This window comes from Pezoporus occidentalis, unplaced genomic scaffold, assembly GCF_034315485.1.
Source record: "Pezoporus occidentalis ecotype Australia unplaced genomic scaffold, CSIRO_AGI_Poc_V1 ctg65, whole genome shotgun sequence".
Lineage (NCBI taxonomy): Eukaryota > Metazoa > Chordata > Aves > Psittaciformes > Psittacidae > Pezoporus > Pezoporus occidentalis.
Genome location: NW_026915998.1, coordinates 478,225 through 505,807, shown reverse-complemented (window position 1 = coordinate 505,807; position 27,583 = coordinate 478,225). Strand labels below are relative to the sequence as shown.

The 27,583-nt window shown below is 41.1% G+C and overlaps 1 protein-coding gene across 7 annotated transcripts; it reads left to right on the top strand.

The window, feature by feature from the left end:
* On the top strand, positions 1-26,921 carry ZC3H12B (zinc finger CCCH-type containing 12B). 7 transcript variants are annotated; one of them, XM_062640452.1, is made up of 7 exons: positions 1-371; positions 20,095-20,867; positions 23,117-23,256; positions 23,976-24,210; positions 24,301-24,407; positions 24,978-25,044; positions 25,707-25,907. In XM_062640452.1, the coding sequence occupies exons 2-7, from the start codon at positions 20,257-20,259 to the stop codon at positions 25,786-25,788; spliced, it is 1,242 nt and encodes a 413-aa protein (XP_062496436.1). In that variant the 5' UTR covers positions 1-371; positions 20,095-20,256; the 3' UTR covers positions 25,789-25,907. The 7 variants fall into 7 exon arrangements, with proteins under 7 accessions (XP_062496436.1, XP_062496434.1, XP_062496429.1 ...); XM_062640450.1 differs by having other exon boundaries at positions 25,704-25,907; XM_062640445.1 differs by having other exon boundaries at positions 24,978-26,921.
* Positions 26,922-27,583: the final 662 nt, after the last annotated feature.

Here is a 27,583-nt window from a genome sequence, read left to right as displayed (position 1 = left end):
GCGCGCAGGGCGCCGCGAGCAGCCCGGCGCCTGCAGCAGCGGGGGCTGCGCGCGGTTGCTAGGCAACGGCGCCCGGGCAGCGGCGCTGGCCCGGCTGAGGCGCAGGCAGCGATGAGGTGGAGGCAGCGGCCCCCGGGCTGCCGCCGCTGACTGAGCCGCCCCCCCCCCCCCATCCCGTCCCGTCCCGCCCTGGCTCTTGCTCCTCCGCCCCGCTCCTCTCCCCTCGCTCCGGCCTGCACTTCCCCCTCCATGCGGCGGGAGCGGCCGGAGTGGGGCCCGTGCCGCGGCCGCGCCGAGCCGCGCCGTCCCTCGCTTCTCCGCCGCCATATCCCGCAGGGAGCCGCGGGCGGTGTCTGCAGCGACAGCAGCGGGTGAGGCCCCGGCTGGGAAGGGTGGGGGGGAAAGGGTAGGTGGTGAGGGAGGGCGGGGGGCGATGGGGGAGCCCCCTCCTCCTCCTCCTCCTCCTCCTCCTCCTCCTCCCCGGCGGCACGGCTGAGGCGCTGTGCGTGCTGCGGGAGGCCGCCAGCGCGCCCCCTGCCGCTCCGCCGGGCGCTCTCCGGGCCTGGCCGCAGTCGAAGCGCGGCCTCCTGCCGTCGCCCGGCCCCTCGCTGAGCCGCCGCCGCCGCCGCCGCCTCTCCCGGCCTCGGGGGTGCCCCGGCTTCCCTGCGCGCACGGGGAGGGGCGGCTGCTCGGCCTGGTGGCCACTTCCCCGCGGCGTGGCCTCTGTCCTTGGCGCTCTGAGGCCCGCCCTGCCTGGGTGAGAGGGCACCGGGGCCTTCGCGGGGACCTGCCTGCGGGAGCTGGCTGCGGTGGCTGCACGGTTGAGGTGGTCTAGCCGGCTGGGTACGGAGCGGGGAATTCGGCTGGTTTCATTTAGCAGCTGTGAGTGCCAAGGAGCGGTTGCGAAAGCTGCGTTAGCACGCTGTCTGAGAAGGTGTGCGGTGTCAGCATGAGAAGGGGAGCAAGGTATTAACGAAAGGTGGTGAAATAAGGCAGTTGTGGAGGGTACTGATGGTCGCTGCTTGTATCCTTCCGTTTTGCCTTACAGTGCAAAAGTGACCGAGGAACTGGTCACTGACTGCAGTATACATGAGGTTGAGATACTTTTTTTAATCAGTTATTTTTAAAATGCTATTTTTCACAGCTGTCTGCTTTTCAAATTGTCATTTCAGCCTTTGGGGTATGTATTTCACAAGAGCTGTGTGTTTCCTGTGCAAGTTAGCAAACAGTAAAATCGAATCGGTAGCTATATTGTGTCGTCTTGATCTAAATTAAATTGGGTTTATTGAGGTACATGTGATACTTTACCTTTTTTCATCTTGGAATGTGTTTCCGTGATCAGCATCTATTGTCATAAATGTGAAGCAGGAATAGAAAGAGAATTAAAACGCTGGTCATTTATGAATTCCTGTTACGCCTGTCAGTAGTTCTGAGTGCCTGTGAGTGTGCAGCATTCCACATCCATCTGATTTCTTATGCTTGGTATATTTGTTTATTGAAATGGATGTAATATCAGGTAGTCATTTTTGTATACGAGGTATCCTTTGCTGGTGAGAGAGATCTTTTGATTGTCAGGTGTTATAAACGGACAGTGGTATGTAGAACTGAAAGGTGTGTTTCACAAGTGTAGCTAATGTCACTTATAAAATTATCTTTGCTTTTTGCTGGGAAAATGGGTTAGTGGGCATGTCAAGGTCATCCTCAAATTTAGAGCAGTTTGACTGCTGTTGGAATATGTCTTGTCTTCTTCACTGTCATGTTTTCCATCTGTCGATCTTGTGGCTGTTGACGTTTTCTGGACTTGTGATCCATTTGTTTTCTAAAATGTGATCCAGTGCTCAGCAAGTTTATTAGAAGCCATCTGTAAAGCTTCCTGAGACAATTGCATGGGAGTGACCTCTTTAAGATGTATTTAAAAAAGGAAAATCCAGCCGCATTCAAACTCGCTATTCAGAAAGAATGGAAGCAAAAAGTGTTAAGAGGGTGAAGAGATGCCAATGGAATTTTATATACAGATGAACTAGTAGGAAGGTAAATTCTTACTGTCAGCTGCTGGGGATGAGGTAAGTTCTGGCTTTCTGTTGCTTAGTCCTTATGGATGCCTTTTCCAGTGGAAATTACTCCATTGTAGACATATACTGGTTTTGACTTTCCTACAGTTTGCAACTGATTTTGTTAGACACTTACAATTCTACTATAGATCTGTGAATAGTAGAAAGAAACCAAATTGCTTCTGTCACTCTCACTCTGTTACTGTTTATTTCAAGAGCATTGGAGCTTTTGGGAATAGGGAAGGCAGTGGATGAGTTCAGGATGGAAGTAAGGTTTCGAAAGGTGAAGAAATGTAATTTATCAACTCAGAAGAAGCTTCCAGATGTTGCCACATTGTAAATTAGTTTGATATATTGTCTATCTCAAAATGTAAATATATATATATGGCTATAATGCTATCTAGACCTCACACATCCCTAAGAATACTATCCTCTTTTGATCATGGAATCTGCAAGACATAAAAGGCCTTGAAAAGCCATGTGTACATGGCTGGACAAATATATATTTATATATATTATATATAGAAACTTACATTTTTGGTGAGTTCATTGTAAAAGGGTTGTTTTTTTTTTTCCCTAGGCATTATAGATGAAAAGCATGTTTGAATAAAAATACTGGTATTTAAAAACTATTTACATTTGTTACTATTTGTTTTTTATTTCCTGTGATTTGTCCCCTTTTGTTTATAAGCTGTAGTGGATACAATATATTCATGCTAACATGGATGATTCATCTGGAAGTCAGAATACCACAACCACTTTCTGAAGCCATGATATGTAGCATTGTGTTTGATACATTTCAAATGTAGGAACCATTTGAAAGTGCAGAGCTAAGCAGTAGAGCACCTCCTGAAATGGTCTTACTGTTCTGAGATGAACAATTTACTAATGAGATTGGCCATAAGGAGAACTCTTCATCAGCAGTTTTGTTTCAAATCTATACGTTCTTTCTGTATTGAAAGCAGAATGTTTTAAAGGTAGCTGTTGTATTTCATTTTCTTACATGAGTTATTTTTGACATTGTTTGGTAGCAAAGCAAGTTGAATCACCATGTCAAAATAAAACCCAGGCTTTGCATGGCTTGTGGTGTGCCTCTTCTACAGTTTCATTAGGATCTCATGGTGCAGTGTAACTAAAGCCTTTTACAAGTCCTGCCATAGGCCAAGGTGCTTGTTGGTTCCATAATTGAAACAGAAGAGTTCTTTTTCCACATGCAGTCCACTGGAAAGAGTTGCCTCATCACGATTAGTGTCTGTACTGATTATGGAAGTCTACTTCTATTCCAGTTGTCTGGAGAGGAGTGCTGTAACTGATTATTAACCTTAGGCTAAAGCCAAGTTTAGACTATTAATTATTGTTAGTAGGGACATCCACAAGAAATTTAACATACACGCTTATGTAATGAGCCCACAGACACCTCAGCCAGATCACATAAAGTCAAAGCTAAACTAAACCCCACAAGAGATTGCCCTCTGTACTCCCCCTCCCCCTTTTTAAGATAAAACACTAATTTCAGACTCTTTGCCAAGTCTTTTCTGATTTCTAGATTGTCCAGATTTAAAAAACTAATAAAAACCACCCCCTAAACCAAAAGAACCCACCACACAAAACCCCCTCTCTCGCGCCTAATCCATACATGGATCTCTCTTTAGAAGGAGAGAGATGCAGTTGCTGGAGTGTAGGGATTTGCAGCTTTCATTTTTGAAAGCAAAGCAGTAGGCTTTTTCTCTTGTCTTCTTGAAGATGAGTTTCCAGCTTCTTCACCTTGGAAATGTGTAGTGTTATCATGCTAAGAATGAAAGAATCTTAGAATAAAAGAATAATCAGTTTGGATTGGACTCCAGGAGTTCATCCAGTGCAACACTGTGCTCAGAGCAGACCTAATTAGCGATAGGCTGACTTTGGTTCTGCAGAGTGAAGTAACAGGTGTGAAAATCTAATCACAAGATGCCTTTGAGCTTCTCTTGCTGCTTGCCACAAAGGTGCTGTTTGATACTTCCCAAGCGAGGTGTCTCTCTGCTTGTCACTTTTTTAGCAGCTTGTGAAGTGGTTGTTTCAGTTTATCAGAAGGCATCTGTCTTACCAACTGAGGACATCCTGCCTCTTGGTGGTGGCAGAGCATGTGAGGGTCCACCCAGTGTGTTGAGACCTTTTCAAACATGAATACCCTTCGTTTCTCAGGTTTCTCAAAGATTGCTTCTGAATGAGATTTTTGGCTTAAAGGAACATTTGGTTTAGTCTATCAAAGTAGTATTCTAAATATTCAATTGCAAAATTAGAATGAGTGTAAATTGATAAGATGCATCACATCTTTGCTTAGCTGCAAACACAACTCTTTTTTTTTTCCTTCCCAGAGCATTAATGAGTCATTTAGATCTGCAGAGTAGGTTGTACCAAATGGCCTTCTATCAGAATGTGCATTAGGAGAACCGGTGCACTACTTTGGTTTCAGATCTGAACACATGATCTCAGTCTATAAGGAACTGCTAACAAGTGATCTTTTTATGTAATGTTGTCAGCTGAAGTGTAAATGTTGCCTTGATAGGGACAGCAGACTTTGGGTAGCAATAATGCCAGCTGAAACTGCTTGAGATTATTAGAGAAGGTTGGTGGAAAGAACTGCTGTATTATTGTGAGAGCACCTTCTTTTGAATGCATGTTTACTGTCTACTTTTTTCTCCTCTCCCTCTCCCTCTGCTTCTCTCTTTTATTTTCTGGGCTTAGGAAGTACAGTTGAGCACCTGATGTGACAGAAATATTCCATTTCCTTCCCTTCAGAAGTCTGGCCTCTTCTTTGTACTTGTTTGCTCAGCACTACCTGTTAGGTGAAGCAGTCTGTTAACTGCAGAGGCAAATCATAGGCATAAAGAGACAGCTGAAATGCCACTTCCTGTGTTTATAATTCCAACTGTGTCCATTCTGTCCCTTAGAATTTGTACTTATGAATGTTGCAAATGAATTAAGTTTGAGGTAAGATGCTCAGATTCTGTACTACCTTTGTGTTTCTCTTCAGTTTGCACTTGATTTGAAGTTGACTACTTCACAAGCCATTTCAAGCCCTCTATTTATGACGTGCTAGACATACCATGCCTTTATGTATAGTCTAATACTGATAGCAGTGATTATCTGAAGTATTTACTGAAATACATTTAAAATACCTCAAACATGGAGGTGATATTGGAGCTTCTTGGTACAAGTTTTCGGTTTAGCAAAACTCCACAATGTGTTAAGAACAAGATGAAGATGCATATCGTCTTACCAGGGCTTCTGTTCTAGGATATTGTTATTCTAGTATATGTTTTTAATTGAATGTTGTAGTCATCACAGAATCCCAAGGGTTGGAAGGGACCTCAAAAGATCATCTAGTCCAACCCCCCTGCAAGAGCAGGGTAACCTAGAGTACATCACACAGGAACTTGGCCAGGCGGGCCTTGAATATCTTCAATGTAGGAGACTCCACAACCCCCCTGGGCAACCTGTTCCAGTGCTTTGTCACTCTCACAGTAAAGGAATTTTTCCTGATGGTCCCATGGAACCTCCTATGCTCCAGTTTACACCCATTGCCCCTTGTCCTATCACTGGACATCACTGAAAAAAACCTAGCTCCATCATCCTGACACTCACCCTTTACATATTGGTAAACATTGATGAGGTCACCCCTCAGTCTCCTCCAAGCTTAAGAGACCCAGCTCCCTCAACCTCTCTTCATAAGGGAGATGTTCCATTCCCTTAATCATCTTTGTGGCTCTGCGCTGGACTCTTTCAAGCAATTCCCTTCCTTCTTGAACTGAGGGGCCCAGAACTGGACACAGTATTCCAGATGCGGCCTTACCAAGGCAGAGTAGGGGGGAGGAGAGCCTCTCTTGACCTACTAACCACACCCTTTCTAATGCACCCTAGGATGCCATTGGCCTTCTTGGCCACAGGGGCACACTGCTGGCTCATGGTCATCCTCCTATCCACCAGGACCCCCAGGTCCCTTTCCCCTTCACTACTGTCCAGCAGGTCAGCCCCCAACCTGTAGTGGTACATGGGGTTGTTCTTCCCCAGATGCAAGACTCTAGACTTGCCCTTGTTGAATTTCATCAAGTTCCTCTCTGCCCAACTCTCCAGCCTGCCCAGGTCTCGCTGACTGGCAACACAGCCCTCTGGTGTGTCAGCCACTCCTCCCAGTTTAGTATCATCAGCGAACTTGCTGAGGGTACACTCAGTTCCCTCATCCAGGTCGTTGATGAAAATATTAAACAGCGCTGGTCCCAGCACCGACCCCCGAGGGGCTCCACTAGTCACAGACCTCCAGCTAGATTCTGCCCCATTAACCACAAATCTGCCTTCTTCCTTCCAACCAGTTCTTGATCCACCTCACTACCTGATCATCAAGCCCACACTTCCTTAGCTTATCTATGAGGATACTGTGATGCTGTGGGAGACAGTATCAAATGCCTTCCTGAAATCAAGAAAAAACACATTTTCACCAGAGCAAGGGATTCATCACATCTTTGCAGAGCAAAGAATACATTGTTTTATTTAATGTTCCAAATCTGCTTTGACTTTAGTGTTTAATAGGTTTTATTTGGATCTTCAGAAGTGGCCATGGTTTCTGGAACTTCCAGCTAATCAAAATGCTTTTATTCATTTCCCTGTTGTCTGTTAACAGGTTCATGTTGGGGGTTTTTTTTCTGGCATTTTCTGAAATGGTCTCTAAATTAATTTCTGAATCCTTCAGGAAAGGTTAGCTATGGAAAAGCACCACAGATGTTCAGTCAACTTGTCAGCCAGTGTTTGTGCGTTGATACTACAGTTTGAGGAGAGTTAGAAAGATGAGCATCTTCTTGGAGGTCTTATTTCTGATGGAGCAAAGTACTTTTCTGTTTAGTGTCTTACTTCTTGTGGGCAGATTGAGCACAATAGCAGAGTAAGTCAATCTCATTTCCACTAAGCTGAACAACGGAGATTCAGTTGAGGTCAACCAAGAACGTATCTGTAACTCTGTGACCTGCTGGGACTCTCTGGCAGATCTGGGAAGTTTTTTGGGTTTGTTTTTTAAGTCTCGGTCACTGGATTTGTAGTATTTAATCTGATTTTGCTCAAATAAAAAAAGACCATTAAAAGGCAGAGTTGTGCTCTTTAACTGTCAGTCTTGGAAATAAGTAGTGGCTTTTTGATGTAATTCAGCTGAATGTCTTGTAATTGCTGAATGACACCGTGGCTCTCTGATGTCTTGGTCCCTGGTCCAGCCAAACACCAACCACTTGAAATGGAAAGTGAGAAACTGCGGTCCTTAGGGGGTAGCAGCACAATTACTTTTTGCTCAGCAATGCTTGAATAAGATATTTTTGTCTACCGTAAGGGTTCATTCTTGCCTTTGTGTTGCAAGATGTTCTTCCCCTTTGCACAGGGGCAATTATTTTTTGGAGATGCACTGGAAACCTGATCAGTGTTTAAAAACAAGCATTTTGCCCCTAACTCCCCCTTCAAAAACTCCCCACCCAGTTCTTTTCCAGCTGGCATACATGCGCCCGTCAGCCTCTTCATAATGTAGGAAGTCATGGACAAGTAAGTCCCTGGCTTAGGGGTTTTGGCTAAGATTCTGTGGCAAAATTGCATGAATATAGGTGTGCTACCTGCAGAGAGTCTCATCAGATTTGAAAATGAATGATCTGCCAGCTCAGTGGCTTACCTTGTATCATTGCCCTGAATTGCCATAGCTTTCACAGAGCAGGCATCCTTTGTTTTAAACTGAGTCAGCTGTGGGAAAGGGATTTCAGGGACAGTGGGCAAGAAGTTGGTGAGGAAGAACAAGTGTGTGACTTAAGCTGTAGAGCATTTGGAAGAACTTTACTTTTCTAAATTGGTCTGTGAAATGTATCAAGTGACACATTGAAAGATTCACAAGGTATGTGTATATATATATGGGCATATCTATCTCTGTGTGTATGGTAGGGTTTTCTTCTTAACACTGCTCTGCGTAGACCGGACATATGTAGGCACGAAAAGATTCAGAAGATCAGAAAGGTAAAGCTTAGTGGTATTTCTAAAGTTCTTGCTAGTTCTATATATTCTGGTGTGTGGATTCCTCAAATTCAGTCCTCTGCACAGCTGAACCTCTTCTGCCATTACAAGTGTCCCCTAAGCATTTTAGTAAGAAAGAATATCCCCTTCAGGGTTGGATGGTGGTGATGGTTACATTCATCTGAAGTGGTGAATCAACAATGAAGATCTTCCCTTGCTCTTTGCCTCCATAGCAGAAGTGTGCTAAGTCACATTCCTTACTCTTCTACTGCAAAGGTGGTTAAAGGAGGGAGACAGATGCAGAAACAGGAATGACAATTCTGTTTTTCTTTTATAATACTGCACCTGAATTGACTCAGAAAGGAGGCAACTTCTAAGTAAAAGTTATGATAGTCATAACCAGCAGGCTGGTTTTCAATTGTGGCTTCAATATTAATTTTAAGGACAAGGTATTACCAGCCAGCACTTTAGACTTACTCTATACCAGTGTTGTATTTCAGAGAAATACAATACAATAAGTAGAAAAAGTAAAATCTTTTTCTTGATGTTGTTCTGAGTTTGGCTTGATAGAAGACTCTACAATATCAGGCCTTCGAGTAGTGTAAACTTGAGGTTTCTCTGTTCATCAAAATGACAGTGTTGAAACTTCCCATTAGGATGTTGAGACTGACATTGCATAGTGAGGTAAGAAAAAAAACCATTAAACTGAGTCAGAATGCTGTCATTTATATGGCTTTAGTTATCAAGGGATTAAAAACTCTGATCTGCCATTTTAATGCTTCTGTTAAAAGTGCTGTGTGACTTAGTGCATGCTCTGGGAATACCGATTATACATGTCTCTAAAAGTATAAAGGAGCTGCAGATCTGTGCTTGGGTCTTTGGTTTAGGCCATCTCTACTACAACAGAGATGCGTTGGTTTAATTTATAGATTCAAAAGTACAAAAAATATTTGAACATGTGTTCATTTTAAGTTAAAATAAGAATATTCCTTTTAAATAGGAAGATTCTTTGCTTCTCTGACCTGCCTTTATCTTGGCTAAAGCCTGATACACTTGTTTTCCTTCACCGGCTGGTTTGTATGTATTTGGAACTTTTTATGGAAGCTGTATCAGAGGATGCTGTACATCTGGCAATGGTTTGATGTTTATATGAGTGTTGTTTGCTAAGTACAAAAGCTCTTAGAACAATCTTAATGAAACTATTTAAAATACAGTTTGAAAGGGAAAAAAGGGGCAGAGTTCTTTATTCCCGGTCCTGCTGGGTAAATTCAGAGTGCTTGGTCATATCTTGTTGACACGATGGAGAGATGCACTTGAAATTGTGACTACAGATTATAAAGGTTGTATTTTTGCAAAAGTATCACATTTGGAGTTGCTTTGATTTCAAAATGGCCAACTTAAATAGAATTGTCTACAAAGCCCATTTTCTCCTGTATTCAGACGGTCCTGCAACACCTGACACTGTCAATGCAAATGAAATATAGAGCTACCACATGTGTCATGCTAGCATGTAATTCATTCTAAGGATCAGAAACCAAATGGTGAAAGTGATTAATACCTGTTGAATTACCACATATGTATTATTATGGTATACATGTATAAACTGTAATGGATTCCTGTTATCTCTGTCTAAAGTCATGATAAATATGGAAATCAAGTGGTTTGAGGTATATAAACACAGAGGCAAAACGCTACAAATCACCAGCCCTTTTTATTGAGGACAAAAGATAATTGCACATCACGTCACGCAGCGCAGCTCTGCTCTTTGAATCCATTCTGAAATACCCAAATGTTAATTTTGGAATATTTTCTGCTTTTCTTCAGTTGTGAATCTGTCCCAGCAGATGTGTGTGACCTGAGTGTATAATTAGAATGAGAAAAGCTACCATTTTTATTTGTGACTCATAGGCTTTGTCAGCTTTAAGAGCTTCTTTCCCAGTAGATAAAATAGCTTACTAGCCCAGAAAATATTCAAAGCAGCAAGCAGGAGTGTGTAATCTCTTCACTGCTCCTAAAATGAGAATACAGTGAGAAGGCTGTGGCTTCAGTGCCATGAAGACACTGATTTTCAGTTGTGTTACTTTCTTCATGAGTAGAAACGTTTCAAAGTAAAGGGCTAAGCCAAAGAAAGCCCAGTGTCATCGGTGCACCTTGAGATGCTCTTTGTCTGTGCGCTCTGACATAACTCCTGCCTGCTAAATTCTGCTTTGTCACATTCCTGAAGACTTTTGCAGTTCATTTCGGGGTTTTGGGGGGTTGTGTGTGTGTGCTGCAGGCCCAAGTGGTGATGTCTTTAAAATGGAAATCAATTGTATGTTGGAGTTTTTAAAGGGCATGGAAACGTGCTCAGAGAACGAATGCATCTTTAGTGTAACCACTAGTCTGTGCTGTAGCACACTGCAGTGTTGGAGCTCTGTTGGATGTAGTATCTCTGAATACTGAATCATTTTTCAAAAGACTTCTCTTTCTCTTGGTCGCTGCTCGTATTGTTTCCATGGTTTTAGTCTCTTAATTTACTGTAATCAGTATGTGTGTTACCAGGAAGGTGTCAGCTTTTGTGTTCGTAGGCTTATATGCTGTCTACACTGAAATCACATGGCGTAGCTGTTGTAGATCTGTAGTATGCCAGCCTTACCTGTTTGATTGTGAAGATGATAGAATGGGTTTCATTCATTCATGTATTGTAGAACAAGTAACCCAGTATCATGCGAGGTTTACACGGTACACGGTTGCTCTTAGTGCCTGAGCTGGCTATGTGAAAGTGATTTTGGCTGGGTGTCTTTGTGTACTTCACTCAGCTGCTGCTGATGTAGAAATAGCCACAGTAGTCAAAGACTTGGCTGTTGTTTAGAACAGCCTTCTTCCAGAAAGATGCCTCTTCCTGTATAACAGGAAAGAATCTATACAAAGGAACATGCTAATAATAAGTTAGTGGAATGAAGAGATGTAAGATAGTAAGACATTAAGATTCACACTGAAGACAAGGAGGGAATAACTTGATTTTTATAATAAAAAACTATGCCACCTTTTTTTTAATTCTTGTTAAGATGTTTATTTGACAGTTTAAGAAATACCAAAGGAGAAATCTGCACTATTTATTCCTCACTTTGCATATGGAACTCCCCCAAATGTTACTATTTCATGTATCAGTGTTCAGTTAGGTAACAGTCCTCCCCCTCCTTAAAGTACGTACTATGGGATCACTGTCATATGTATTTATTATCCAGGTGAGAGACATTTGAGAAAATAGTTGTGGTTTGGTTGATGTTTTCCCTTTTTAGTTTTGTGGTTTAGCATCTGCAATGAATGGCAGAACACAAATAAAGCTGCTTGACAGTTGGTGAAAAGTTGATTAAAAGAGTTAGTTAATGAAATATTTTTAATGTAAAAGCTGTTCCTCGTAACAGACGGGTGCACTGTAGAATTGCCCCTTTGAAGGGTATGGCTCAGAGCACACTGAGGTGGTGGAAGGGGAGTGTCATAAGGGACCAAAACAAGTTCTTCAGTCTGTTCTCTCACCCTGTCTTCTCTGACTGTGTTGGGCCATCTGGAAGGAACTGCCTTTGAATAGAGTATTTCTAGCACCAGCTCTTTCATAGTCATTATCATTTGAATAGTAATTGTTAAGTAATTCCCAAATATTTTTCATTGCCATTAAAGCATTTTTTCATTGAGCAGACATTTTCCTTCAGTTTTAATACCAGCAAAATTAAATAGATGCTTTCAGTTTGGTCCTTTATGAACAAAATACAGCTGATTTTGCCTCACACATTTCTCTGAATCACATTATCAATTCTACTAGTCAGTCGTGACTGTGCCGAAAGAGGTGTTCAGTAAGAAAACTTGGTTGCTTAGCAATGAACATCGTGAGAATTAAAATTTAAAGCCCCGGTATGTGTATTTCTGAGTTATAAGATCTTCACATCAGAAATTGGTAGTGGTTTTCTTTTCTCTCCGTATGTGTGTGTTCATATTCGTGTGTCTTTGGAGAGAATGTAACTCATACTAAACAAACTGCAGTTTGAGCCCCACGGTGTTATTGTTTCTGATCTGTGAGATGAGCTTTTATTCCAGCTTTGAGAAGATTTTGAGGCACACTCACTTCTCATTTCACAATTATCAGTAAAATCGATTGTTACTAAAATGATTTATGTTTTTAATGGTCTGGTTTTGCTTGTAAGTGGATTTCTTTGTTCCTTCCCTCCTGTGATAACTCCTTAACTCATCTGTACCAACCAAAGAAGTGGAATAACAAGACAAAGCAGTTGAAAATGATCCACAAGGATAGGTTTGTAAACTGATTGTTAGTGCTCTTTTCCAGTTACTTTTTTTTTCTGTGCACATAAGAGCAAAGTGAGCATAAAGGCAATGAGATAATAGTGAATTCTCAATGAATCACCTATTGTTTCCAGAAATAGAGCTCAAGATATCATTATCCTAAGACTGCCTGAAAGCTGTCAATTTATTCTACATGATGCATGAATTGCTTGCACTAGATTAAATGTAGTCCATAGCTCGCTCCTGTACTATTCAGTCTGATACTGCCCTGATAAAGGTATACTGTGTTTGCAGGCTAACTTCATATGCAGAGGTGAGATTGTCACTTTGTCTCTTCACTTTATTCTCCTCCTCATCCTTCTGTAAAGGGTGCCAGAGTCTCATCAGGTTTTTTTCAGGCTTTATTCTATACCATGTGACTGTGGAGTTAATTCAAATGGCTTGATCTGTTTGCTTGCTTCACAGATTTCTCATCTACAGATCTTATCTCCTTTTGCTTGAACTTCTGGCTAACTAAGAATTTTAGTTCACCCTGAATATTCAGCTTTTAATTCCAGAAGGATGCCTCTTCCTGTCTTACAGGGAAGGATCTATACAGAGGAGCATGCTGATGATTGATAAGTTAGTGAAATGAAGAGACATAAGATACTAAGGCATTAAAATGCACGCTGAAGCCATGAAAACTGCTGAAATGCTGCTTTCATTTCTCCTGGATATGTGGGTCCAAAATCTGGGAATCATCCCAGACTTGGCTTCTTCTTAGCCTTACGCAGTCAGACTCTCTGAGGTTTCTCAATGTTATGGCCTGGGAAATGGCTGAGATTGAGTCTTCTGTTTCTATTAATCCACCAAAGCATTTATCCAGTCTTTCACTTCATACTGAGATCCTTTCCTAACAGGTTATTTTGATGTGTGTGTTTCCACACATGCATATTAAACACAATTTCTTTTCACTTGTCCCTTTAAGATCTCTCAATAAAACCCTTCAGTGTGCTTAGAAGACTTCTAAAAGGTGTTTCAGTGGACTGAAACAATACAGAAATGTTTTGTCTGGTCTTGTTGATATTCCAGTTATCACTTGTTTAATTCCGATGTCATCATCTAAGTATTGTATTTGCTCCTGGGCAGGGACTGTATAGTTAGAATAGAATAGGAACCGATTGAGGTGTTTAGGTACAGTTGTACTAGCACTGCTTGATAACGTAAATCAGAAATTCTTCATTATTGTCAGTATTCTGCAAGATGATGTGATTGAACTTCTGAGAAGTGGAAAAACAAACTCTGCCATTGCAGATTTGAAGTTTTTTAGACTGAATGCCAGCGAGTTGAGTGCACCCATATATTGCTGCAGAGGGGAAGTTTTCTCAGGGATGTGATACCAGTTGTGACTGTTTTTACATGAATCAAAGAATCACGAGCTTTGTCACCTAAAGGGGGAAGGAGGAAGATTCATAGCCAGTTGTTTTCATATGGATATGGAACATGTGAACTGTGAAGTTCTTTTCTTTAAAAATGATGGTTTTGCATATACTTTCGTTTACACTGTGTGTATGCAGATGATGCATATTGCACACAAGGTATCACTCTAAAGTTCTGTTATCTTTACTCCATCTTATTGTAGAAAAATTCAGTGGTGACTTGTCTGATTAAAAAAATCGTGTGGGACCTGATGGTGGTGTTAGAAAAGAAGTTGAATATTTCTGCCTTTAGCTATTTCCTTTACAAAACATGAAAGTTTGCAGGTTTAAGTGCACCACATGTGTGCTTTGTACAGTTACTAGTAACAAAGATAGGCTTGAAACCCAGCAACAAAGGTACATTAATGCAGATTTTAAGTTCTTACATTGTATTTTTCACTTTGTACTTTATTAAATCCTTTTTAAAAAGAATTTCAAGTCAAAATTATAATATGTGGACAAAACATTTAAGTTGAGAGCAAGCAGGGGATATACATGTTGGCATGATTGCTAGCAAATACCAAGCTGAACTAGCCGGCAAGCTGTTTCAGTGGCTGGGAAGCCATGTGTGTTTATCTCTGGAGTGAGGCAACTGAGGAGTTGGCTATCAAAGGCACAGCATGTCCAGGCCAACAGCAGAGAGCAGGGCTGATGGGCACAGCTTTGTCCAGCAGTGAGTCCATCTTGGAGCCTGCTGAGTTGGCTTTATTCAACATGGGCGCAATTCCTGGTCTCTTCTCACAGAAGCCACCCCTGCAGTCCCCCTGGTACCAAACTCTTGCCACATAACCCCAATATGTATGTATGTATCTATATATGCATATATTTCCCACTAACAGACCTTCATCTTCACCAGCCAGAGGGGGGAGCAAGATGAGGCCATTGGTACTGCTTGTGTTTGTGTGGGTGCTGATTGCTGCTATCTGTGTGGCTGGCCGTGTGTGTGTTGGATACGTGTGTGTAACCTGGGATTACTTGCTCACCTTGCTAATGGCTGGAACTGGGGGATGCAGCTGCTTGGGGTTTCCTGAACAGAAACCATAGCTATTTGTTACAGCATATGGCATGTATTTGACAAGGGATATTTATGACTCTATGAGCAGCATGGAAAGCAGGAAACAGTATATATAGACTGAACTGTTCAGGGCTGCGAAGAAAGGAGGGAGATACCACAGTGCTGGTTTTGTAGCTGAAGGCAGTGTCACAGGTCTGATTTCCAATCTGGAGGGTGTGAGGAAGGGTTGTTGTTATTTCTTGCTGTTAGATATTTTGTTTTGGTGCTCCTGACCCAGGAACGGGGAGAAATCCTACAATATCCCAAGGCGGTGAATGCAGTGGCACAGTTAAGCTGCACAGATGGAGTGACTGGCTGAGGGTGAAGAGGCTTTGGTGAAGCTGACTTGATTCCTTGGAGCTCTCTGGACAGAAGCGTGAGGGGCTGTAGAGATGGGCTCTGAACACTGCTTGTGCCTCATTTTCTGTCAACACAGCAGTTGATTCTAAAACAGGTTATCGAACTATTGACAAAACCTCTTTGGCTTTGTGTGCTGCTGGGTGTTTAAAGAAATGGGGAAAAACTACTTACTTTCCCATGAGTTCCAGTGTTAGGTACAGACAGGACCTTTTGGTTTTTAGCACTTCCCTCACAAGCTCACAGATGGATCTGAAGAGGAACTTCTTACAAACCACTGTGTTTTGGTTTGTAACTAACTTGAAGATAACTAGAGATTTATTTCTTTTTTAGCAGATTTTTAATTCCCATCTCATGTATTTGAGAGCTAATGGTGATCACGACGTCACAGACCAAATATTTTCCACTGCTAAGCAAGAGAGGGATGAGACAGCTAAAATTTCCCGCTTAGTGGCTTTCAACCAAAGCCTGACATGAACGAAGGAAAAGGCAAGAAACTCCCAAGATGAGTCACAGAAGTGGGTGTTTCCACAGAATGAGATTTCAGGACAGAGCCACCGATCTAGCACTAGTGAACAAAGAATAGTAAACCCAGCTCAGGACTGGCAGAGAGGAGTCCTACATACACAGCACTGCTTCCTACCATGGATTGTAGCTGAGCTGCTTTCTTCCTGTGACAGACGTGAGTATGCAGTGGCAGTGAAAGAAATTGTTCCTAGAATTATACTTTGTTTATATTTAAATTGGTTTTTGAATTCAGGATTATTGCGATGTGACTCTGATCTTTAACTGCCTGCTTAAAATAAGATCTTACTTTCAGGGAAGGGTAGATGAAGTTTAGGATGAATTGCTTGTATGATGTTAAATAGCAGAAGACTAGAGCTGTGTATGTGGAATTGCGACAATGCAACAGAACGGTGAAATCAGTTTATATGCAGATAAAATACATTATTATGGAGCTAAGAAAGAGGGGTGAAATGATGAGCAAAACATGTATAGTTGTCATTAACAACAACAAGAGGTTGAAAAATCTAAATGTGGGAGTGATAGTGACAGTTTTACCCAGATTATTACTGTAAAAATAATCATAGTCTCTCTGAGTGAGAACAGTTGATTTAATTTCCAGTTGGGAAGGAACATATTTTGCTTGTAGTTTAAATTAACAATGAAGTGTTTATAAGAGAACATAAACCTGGTAAAAGTGAGTCTTATTGCAGGTATTGTAAAGTGTTCCTTAGTTGCAGTGTTTTGTAAGCTGGGGTGCACTGTGCTGATAACCTGCATTTTTAATCTTCTTTTAGAATAATTCTTTATATCCTTTGTTTTAGTTTTGGCAATACAGGGTTATATGTGAGACTGAATTAAAACCCAGTCCAGATTAAGCCAATTGATAAATACACCTATTTTGGCAAGTACTTGGGTTGTAAATATACTGCTTTTACTACTATGTGAGAGAAAATCACCTGAAATGAAAACAGAGTACTGCAACAATAATGGTATCTTAAGTATTTAGAGGGATACTCTTTGAATGCTTAATACTAAAGAACAGGAAATATCCAGCTGAAACCTAATTGATCAACATTGGAATTTCCGTTCAAGTGCAAGGAAACTGTGGGTTTATTCCATATTGCACAAAGGACTTAGAATATGGTTCTTCATTAAAAAAAAAGTGTTGGTTGACTCAAAACTTGCCCTTTTAGAGTTTTTTTAATATATGTGCTTAGCGTTTTCTTTAATGAGCTTGATTTCCTAAGGACACCAGCAGCCCTCTCTGCATGTGTGTGCGTGTCTGCATGTATGTGCATCACAAAAAGAGCATGGACCAGTGAGAGTCACTGCATTTGGGATTGCTTGGAGTGATTTTGAGACCATTAATAGTTACTGGTCAAGCTGGCCACCTTTGCTATGTGCTTCTTGTTTCCTTAAGAACCACCCAGTTGTAGCTGGAAATCCTGCTGCTCATCAGGAGTAATTTTCACTCACACTGTGCTTCACATGACATGAGAACTAGGACTAGATTTTAGAATATTCTGGGTTTTTTTTTGTTCTAAACCTTTTTTTTTTCCCCACTGTACAGTTACGGATGGGAGTAATTCACTCTCGGCCACTCTTAAGGAGTCACAAAGTAAATCAATCAGAATATGGAAGATCTTTATCCCCAAAGCAAACAAAGCACACAAATAAACCAGAATGAAATCTAAGGTATTTACCTAAAATTGCTCATCTGTAAACATACATATTCTTAAAATACCTACCTTTAATTGGTAGGTACTTTCCAGTGTCACTGGAAACACTGTGTTGAAGTTCATTGTATTCTGGATGTATATCTACCATCTCCACCAGTGTGTACATTCATAACAGCCAGATGAGATGTGTACCTAAAGAATATAAATTAGAGTGCAGTCTTACAGAATGTTACCATTTGGCCTGTTTCAGGTCATTATAGATTTCCTTACATTTATGTATTACTGTGTAAATGTTGCACAGATTAATAATCTTTGCTTCACTTTGGGACAGTTTTGGGTTTAGTTGGTTGGTTGGTGGATTTTTTGGAGGGGTGTTTATACTCTTATGAATCCCTCATAGGCAACAGAAAACCACCATTTAATGCAGGGAAATGGTCAAGGAAGAAGACTCTCAGAGATGAGTGGTATATTAAGGGCTGTGGTTTTCAGCATCTTATTGTCTGAAAACTAAAGGATGGGAAACCTCAGAATGAATAATCTTTGACTTATAAACACACTGGTGGTTTGTTCAGTTTTCTTTTGTGGCTTATAATGCTTTGGAAAATCTCTTAACTGTTTGTTCAGAAGAAAAAAAAAAATCAGTTTTTCATTTTGAAGATACTTTGAATATTTGAGATTTTGGGTTTATGTTTATTATATTTATTTTACATCACTAATATTCATTAATATATGGATGCATTTCAGCATTTCCATTATTATTTGCTTAATTTCAGTATCTGTTTAGCTTTGTTCTGTGGAAAAAAAAATTAAAGTTGTATTTAAGGAAAAAGCCAGTAAATGATAAGATTGCCAATGTCAGAGATGCTTTTCCTCCCCCTACACTAGACACAACTTTCCCCTCCGGACAGATTCTGATACTTGTTTCTAGTCCCTGGCTTGGTATTTGCTGTACATCAAGGGAGTTGCACTGCTGTACATTAAGGGAATAGGTCTCTTATTTGCTGTTTTGGTAGGTCACAGTAATTAGATAAGAGCCATTGTGGTCTGCTGGGGAGACAGGAGTCAGGCTTTTAAAAAGCTTTTGAATACAGTGTACTTGATAATGTTCTGTGTATAAATAATTCATGTACTTGCTTGAGTGCTTGTGCTCTTGAGGAAAATTTTGTCTTCTTTTAATGCTTGCTTATAGCCTGAAGGAGTGGAAGACGTGAGAAGAGAGTCAAAAGGCACATGGAAGAGATACAGATTTATTCTTAGTTACACGAGTGACCAGTAACCCCAAACAATGTATTATACTTTCAGTTCTTTTGACTTCTTTTTGTGTGCATGAGGAGCTTATTAGGAAAGGACATCTTCACTCAATCTCTGTTCCAGTGCCAAAGTTGTGCCTGGTTTGTGTCACAAAAATTCTCATAGGAATCCTGGGAAAGAGCTTTTCATGCATCCACAGCTCACATCTCCAGCTGTTGTCAGACCACAAAGTCACTGGCTATACTGTTAAAAGCAAAGGTATATTGGAAAACTGGTGTCAATACCAGGTCTTTCTTCTGTGGTTACTATTTAAATCCAGTATCATGCTTGCCATGCCTCTTTGGAAGACATCTTTGCTGACAGGAGCCTCTGCAGTAAGTGTAGCTTTACAACTGAGCTCTTTCAGAAGTTTGGTACCTTTTCATTTTTCTGCCTTTCAGTCTTTCTTCTCTGTGCCTGTTGTTACATCTAAAAGAGCTGACTTGAACAGAAACAAGTTTTATCAAAATGAGACAGTGCATTCAAAGGGATGGTTTCTGCAAGACTATTCCATCATTCTCTTTTGTTACTCACAAGTGGGACTTGCAGCTTTCTCAAAGTAGACCTCTAGCTGATTGCTTCAGTAATCAAGGTTCTCCACTTACATGCAGTTATATCTAGTCTTACTTTACCATTTCCTCTAAAACTGCTGTGGGTGCAATTCCTCTTAAAAACTGTTTTTCCAGGGCTCCATGACATCAGTTCAGCCCTTCCCAGGTCACTTGAATCTTCTCGTTTGTCAAACCTCTTGCTAGAATTCCCTGAACAATATTTCTTCTGGTATAACACAAAAATAATGAGTGTCTGTCCTGACTTTCTGACAGAATGCAGAAATATCCATCCATGATTTTGGAATTTTCAGTGAGTAGGTACAATAAACAGCACATGGTGATTGACATGTAGGACCTTTGTGCATCTCTTCAGTGACCTGGACAGTCTAGCAGCCAGCTTGTAATAAACTGAAGTTGGTTCTGACAGTAACCCTGTCCTGAAAGAGGCTGAAATGGCTTGTGTTGTATCTTACGCACCCTGGAACTTCACACAGTTGTTCCTCTAGTAGACAGGCTGTTATGCAGTACAAGGCTGGAAAGAGGTTTCTGCTGAAAGTAGTGGGTCACTCTTTTCTGCTTTATTACCTTTAAATATTACTGAGTTACTCCAGTAATTCCAGATGTAGTGTGTGGGAAGTGTCATTTTTGTACATAGAGTAACAAGGGGAAGAAAAGAGTTTAATTTGTGATTAAAGAGACAACATAATTATATGCTTTATTCTGATCAGTGTGTTACCCAGTAATGTGAATGACTGGGGGCCTCTGCTGCCTTGTAATCCAGGTCATTGTAGTTGAGGATTTCCCAGAATCCTCAGAATTAGGCAGAAGCTAATATTTTTGTTCTTTTCTTTTTTTAAGGACCTTCATGTTGGTGTTGTTTATGCCAGAACACAGTAAGCAAGGCACATTAACTCCAGCCTCGTGTCCACCTTTAATTGGCCAACACAATGCAATTGAATATAAATTCCAGGTGGCTTTGGAAATGAAAGAGAACTGAGCTCTGGCTGGAAGCTGAACGTGATGACGGCCTGGTCTATGGTGGGGAAGCTGAAAATGGAGAAGAGGCACTCCAGAGGAGACAGAAATGTGGAACAAGATGCTGGGGAATGCAGTGCTGAATCTGAGGAATGGACGAGCTCAGAAAGTGAACCTGAGCAACCGTACTTCAGAAGCAGCTGTAGCAATACTCAGTGGAGAGAAAAGGAGGTTTCCACTAAACCACATCGGCCACTCTGTCGCTCCCCTTGCTTGGATCGCCCAAGTTTTTCACAGAGCAGTATCACACAAGACTTGAAGCTAGATGAATGCAAAACAAATTTGGACAAGGAATACCAAGCTAAAATGGATTTTGCTTTAAAGCTTGGGTACGCAGGAGATCAGATCCAGGCTGTACTGAATAAACTGGGAGCAGATGCGCTCATCAATGATGTTCTGGCAGAGCTTGTGAGACTTGGCAACAAAAGTGAATCAGAGGGACAAAGCAGTGCCAGCAGTACCGCCAGTACTCTGGTGCCAAGAGGCCCTTGCCCAAAGGAAATAGCAAGCCCTGAACTATCACTTGAAGATGAAGTTGTGGATAACAGCGATAACTTGAGGCCAATTGTCATTGATGGAAGCAATGTGGCTATGAGGTAGGTCTCCCTGTCACAACATTTGAGAAGAATAAATCACTAAAATATGTATGAGAAAAATCAGTATTGATGGCAAAGTCATTTTAAGTCATGTAGTATATTTACACTGATAATCCATCCTTTTTATCAACTCTTTAGTCCAGGGTTTTAATTACGTTGTTACACCTTTATGTGCACCTTTATTCCAATTCCCTTCACCCCCTTTTCGGACCAAGTTCTCCTCTCAAACCTTTTTGTTCTACCAATCCAGCTGTAGTGTGCTTCGGTGTGCATGGGTTTAATCTTTTTGAAGTCCTTGAGTATTTATTTAATGTCCAAAAGCAACCTATTAGGGGAGGAAAACTTGGTTCTTTGTAAAATGCCATGCCATGTATGCTGATGATACGCAGTTGACTTCAGGGTATTTTTGCTCCTGCTGATTAAGCCTGCTCAGAATGCAAAGCAGTTCAGCTGTGTCAGTACAGGGATATGCATGATCTAATTGTGCTGACTCACACAGCTGTGGCACTTGTAATTTCAGACTTGTGCACATGTGCATTTTGGTCAACCCTTAATTCAAGAGGTATTTGTCCCATGCCGCTTCCAAGCATGTCTGTAGAGTTCAGCCATTTGTTTATCACTGAGAAAGGATGATTTTCTATGAGAGAGTTCTTTAAACACTCTCTTTGGTGATCAGCGATACCAAGATTTCTTGCAGTAGTGTTTGCACACGAGATTTCCTTTAGTATCAGCTTTCTGCTCTGAATTTGTCATCTGAATTATCTTCTATTATCTTTTTTTTTAAGGTATTAAGAAAGTTCAGATTTAATACATTTCTTAATACTTTGAGTGAATTAAGTACTCTCAAATTTGAAATATATTAACCCCCCCCCCCAAAATCCTATAAGAATATTTTATATACAGGATTTTTCAGTGCCAAGTTGTGCTACATTTATCCAGAAGATGTTTCTGTAAGGCAGCATCACCAATACTGCACTTAACATTTTCTCTGGGCCTGTTGACTTTGCAATCTCTGCAGTGCTTGAGCTCCTCCTGAGCCTAATGTGGCAGGAGCTGGAGAGAAGTGTTTGTACCCTTACTATTGCAGAGCTTCAGTCTGATGCCTGATTTATGGAATCATAGAATATCTCAAGTTGGAAGGAAGCCATAGGGTTATCGAGCCCAACTCAAGATGCAGAAGCATTTGAAAATCAAAAAAGATACTAAATTCTGCAAGGTCTGAAATGTACAAAAATCTGAAGAAAAATGCTTTAGAAACACTGTGGCTTCTGTATTCATTATTTACATTGCAAGAATCTGGACTAGGCTGGTGACCCATAGTGATGCAGATAGTATTACATCTGTCTGCCTTTGGTCTGTTTCAGCGTTACTTTATGTAACACTGAGGCCAGAAGAGCACACATCTTGCTATGGGGTAGTCATCTGTGATGTTGCTCTATAGTAATAATGCAATTAAAATTCTGAAAGATAATCCATAGGATAATGATAAAAATACAGATTTCTTAACAATGAAGCATCTGCTCTACAGAGTGAGAACTGCAAAAGTTACACACTTCTCATGCTTAAAAATACTGCAGTTACTGATGATGCAAATGGAGACTGAATATGATTCATAGATAATACTGTCCTTAGTTCCTATCAAAACTCTAATACTTGTTATTTCATTTGCAGAAACTTCTTAGGCCATTTACAAAATTCAAGCCCTGTGTTTGAATTGTGCTCTGTGTTTCAGAAAACAGATTTTTGATGGGCTCAAACAACTTTTGAGTTCTTTCTTTCCCTTAAAAAATCCTAACAAAAAATACAGAGCCTTTACTATCAAGGAAACATCTTATTTTGATCTGGATGTTTAAAAGCACCTGTGACCCATGGTAGCCAGCTTTGTCAGTTCATTCCTTTTTTGTTACTGATAACTTTCTATGGTAGTATTTAAGGCAAGCTCAGTTTGTTGGGGAAAGTGATATTTTTCATTGAATAAGTGAAAATTCTTCAAGTTTGGTTTGGTTTTGCTTTTGAGATAGTGAAATTATCCATTTCTAGAGTTTAAAGTAGCAGGGCTGCTGTAATTTGATGGCTGAGTATCTCTGGGCAGTTCTTTTTCCAGTTCTTTAAGCTGGTTGAATACAAAGGTTTAGCTCTCTTTACAGTCTTCATTTCCCGTATACCCTTGTATCTCAGGTAACAGCAAACCCCCAAACCAAATCTACCTTTTGTCCTTACTATTTCTAAAACTTTTGCATGCTCTTCAGCCATGGGAATAAAGAAGGCTTTTCCTGTCGGGGGATTCAACTAGCTGTGGATTGGTTTCTGGAGAAAGGGCATAAAGATATCACTGTGTTTGTACCTGCATGGAGGAAAGAACAGTCTCGACCTGATGCACCAATTACAGGTAATAGATCAAGGTTTTCTTTGACCCCTTGGTTAAGAAAAAAAAAGTATTGCATTAAGACATAACCATGTTCTGTTTGTGATGGGTACTGGGCCAATGGGTACCGGTGATGGGGATACACACCGAGCTGTGGATGTGATGTTGCACTCAACTATTCATTTGAAAACACAACAGTTTCACTGGTGAGGAAACAGGCATTTAAGTATCTGCATTTGTAACCAGTGCTGTTTTTTTTGTAGCATTACTGGATCATTTCAACACTTTTGAGAAGTAGTCAGAATTTTCCCATTAGCAAAACCATTGTTAAACATATAGGAACAGATTCTTAGTTGCTGGGTGAGTATATAAGTAGTATCAGGCCATTCTTGAACACTGAAAAGGCAGCATGTGTTTTGACCCATAGAAAGTACTTAAAATGTACTTTAGGCTAACAAGATGGCTACTATCATACAGTAATAACCGAGTTCTTGACGTGTTCAGGAAGACTGAGTAAAGGCTGTTTACAGAGGAGTAGCATGGTTCTGAAGCTTAAATATTGAATATTTAGCCAGTGCTTTCAAATATAACTTCACACCTAGGTATTTCTTAATGACAGTGGGGGCTGGGTATGAACATAATAACAAAATACATTGTGAGAAAAGAGGGAGGAAGTTTCACATTTCAGAGGCTGCATTTCTTGAAAACATTTTTGAAGTTGCTCAACTTGAATTATGTTACAGAGCAAGAAATCCTACGTAAATTGGAGAAAGAGAAAATTCTTGTTTTCACCCCATCTCGAAGAGTTCAGGGAAGAAGAGTGGTTTGCTATGATGACCGATTCATAGTGAAGCTTGCTTTCGACTCGGATGGTATCATCGTATCCAATGACAACTATCGGGATCTTCAGAATGAAAAACCAGAATGGAAGAAGTTCATAGAGGAGCGGCTGCTGATGTATTCTTTTGTGAATGACAAGTAAGGGGTTTTTCTACAGAAGTAAGGGAATTTGCGAGTTCAGAATCCTCAGTAGAAACTGAAATTCACATTTCATTTCTTTCCCCTTAGGTTTATGCCTCCTGATGATCCTTTAGGACGCCATGGTCCAAGCCTTGAAAATTTCTTAAGGAAAAGGCCAGTTATTCCTGAGCATAAGAAACAACCGTGTCCTTATGGTAAGTGCCCAAGTCAGGTTGATTTGTTGTATTCAAAGGTAGGTGAAGCAAGCAATTAATTAGCATCTTGTCATACTGGAACAATAAAAAAAGTGCCATTTTTAATGTTGCCATCCAAGTACTATATCCATTTTTACACCCTTCATACACATATGAGTAAAACCAGTGTAGCAGAAAATGAAGGATTACCAGATATGCCTTGTGGATAATGCAGCTTTTTGCCATTTTCTTCTGGTTTATATGGAAGAAAGAGATTCAGAACTGTACAAATTGTGTTAGAGCTGGTTTGTTTTATATAGCATGGAGTATTGATGTCAGTATTGAAATCGTGAGCCGGGAGGAAGGAAAAGCAATGTGTCTTTCCCTTGATGCAGTGATATACATGGATACGGGCAGCAGAACCTGTGACTGCCTGGATATATTATATATATATATATATAATTATTCCTTAGGGGGTTAATGTAGAAATATTAGTACTGAGAAGTGGTGAAAGATACAAAGAAAAAAGACAGCAGCTGGTGATACTGATTGGGTTTTGGTTTATTTAACTTGAACCCACTTTTCTTTCAGGTAAAAAGTGCACCTATGGGCACAAATGTAAATATTACCACCCAGAACGGGCAAACCAGCCTCAAAGGTCAGTAGCGGATGAGCTTCGAATAAGTGCCAAATTATCTGCTGTGAAAACTATGAGTGAGGGAGCCTTGGCCAAATGTGGCACAGGGCCGTCCAGCTCCAAAGGAGAAATCAGTTCTGAAGTGAAACGCATTGCCCCAAAACGTCAGTCAGATCCAAGCATTAGATCAGTAGCTGTGGAGCCTGAGGAAAAGTTATCAATAGCCCGGAAGTCTGAGGCCAGCTCTGTCCCGTCTCTGGTTTCTGCATTAAGTGTACCAACGCTCCCTCCACCAAAAAGCCATGCAGCTGGTGCATTAAATACTCGCTCTGCAAGCAGCCCGGTGCCAGGTTCCTCACAGTTCATGCATCAGAAATCCTCACTGGAACATATGTCCAGTGTGCAATATCCTCCTATACTAGTCACCAATAGCCATGGCACCTCAGTTAGCTATACTGACCAGTATCCCAAATATGAATCATTGGGGGACCATGGCTATTATTCCTTACTCAGTGATTTCTCCAACTTGAGCATAAGTAGTATCCGTAACACAGATTATTACGGGGCTGATATGGACCAGGGGATGTATTCTAGAAACTCAAGCCCCTGTCCTGACAGTTGCTTAAGCCATACAAGTAATGATTCTTATTCCTCTTACAATGACTTGTATCTGGGTGTAGCAGATGCCAGTTCAGAAGACAATGTGAAGATCCACAGACTGCCATCGCAAAATCGTCTTCAGCCTTTTTCCCATGGTTACCATGAAGCCTTAAGTAGAGCTCAGAGTTATGGAAGTGAAGAGCCTAAGCAATCCCTTCGCAAACAGTCAGTTTCCCACTTAGGCCTCCATGCCCAGCATCCAGTTGTTGGAGCACGGTCCAGTTGTCCAGGAGAATACCCTGTGCCTCAAAGCATTCATCCATCAACTGCACAACCAAGCCGTGCCTTGGTCATGACAAGAATGGACAGTATTTCTGACTCACGGCTTTATGAAAGTAACCCTACGAGGCAGAGACGACCACCTCTCTGTCGAGAGCAGCATGCTAGCTGGGATCCATTACCGTGTGCATCAGACTCTTACACTTACCACTCCTATCCACTGAGTAACAACCTCATGCAGCCATGTTACGAACCTGTAATGGTAAGAAGCATGCCTGAGAAGATGGAGCAGCTCTGGAGGAATCCCTGGATTGGGATATGTGGGGAACCACGGGAACCTCATATCATTCCAGAACATCAGTATCAAACATACAAGAACCTCTGCAATATTTTCCCTCCAAGCATTGTCCTTTCTGTGATGGAAAAGAATCCCCACATGACAGATGCACAACAGCTGGCAGCTATGATTGTTGCCAAATTAAGAACAGGGCGTTAAAGCATTACAGCCTCTTTTGGATAGATGAAACTACGCAGCATTAGGACCTGGAGGAGAACGTAAATGAAGAAGGAAGGGGCCAATCTGTTGTAAATATTTTCTACTAAGATAGTATAAAATTCTGTACACAGTAGCAATCATATATATGCTGAGGCACTATATAAGAGTTTGATTGTATTGTAAATTTTAAGGTTTTAAATATAGGGATTTTTAATAGTATTTTATAGGAAATGCATACCTTGCTGCATGGATAGCTCATTAAGAACTACAATGTCACGTTCAGTGTCTCAAAGCTGTTACTACAAAATTATTGTTAGCAATTATATTGCATGTATTCGTGTACACTTTCAATTTACTTATAAATACCTAATCGGCCTTTAAAAGTAAGCTCTGTACACACCCAGATGACTTCTAGGGTTTCAGCTTTGCCATCTGACACTGCCCACTGGCATAGGAAATATTGAAGGAAAAGTAAACTTGATGGAAATTAAAATCCTCACTTTGTAAAAGGAAAAACTGATTTCAGCTTTTGGCACTTCAATTTCAAAACTGATCCCCAGGAGTTTCAGTGTCTATCACAGCGTCCAATACGTTGGCTCCATCCAACAGAAGCCACGTTAGGACCAAACCCCTTAAGGGGTGTGAAGGTGTGAGTGCCATTCAGGACATTAAAACAAGGTTACCTGTAGCTTCTCTCTTCAGAATCGCCTCCCAGCTCTGCACTAAGCAGCTGCTGCCCCCAGGGACCAGCCAAGCTGAAAGCAAATGGCCAGGTTTGTGTAAGTTGGATTGCTCCACCTGAAGCAGCAGACGCTGGATGTTTAACATGGAAGTCCATCAGTAACTACAGCCCTTCCTCTGGGGGCAAGGATGGTGGCTGAGTGAGCCTAACCTTCACGATGGCTGTACATCAACTTGAGAAGGGGCTGGAGGGGGGGAAGGCTGCTTCTTGAAAAGAGATGCTCCAGTTTGGGTTTATGGCAAAGCTGGGCCTGGGTTTTTGCTCTTCAGATCCACGCAAAGGTGTGCATTTGCCTCATGAAGGCTTTTAGAGTTCCTGTTTCAACAGGTGAGATAATTTTGTGTGGCATTGTTTGCGCAACTGGTATCTTGCTCAGGGTGGGAACCTTTGTAGCTAAATGTCTCCAAAAGAGGCGTTTATTGTTTTTTAAGCTGCACTGACTG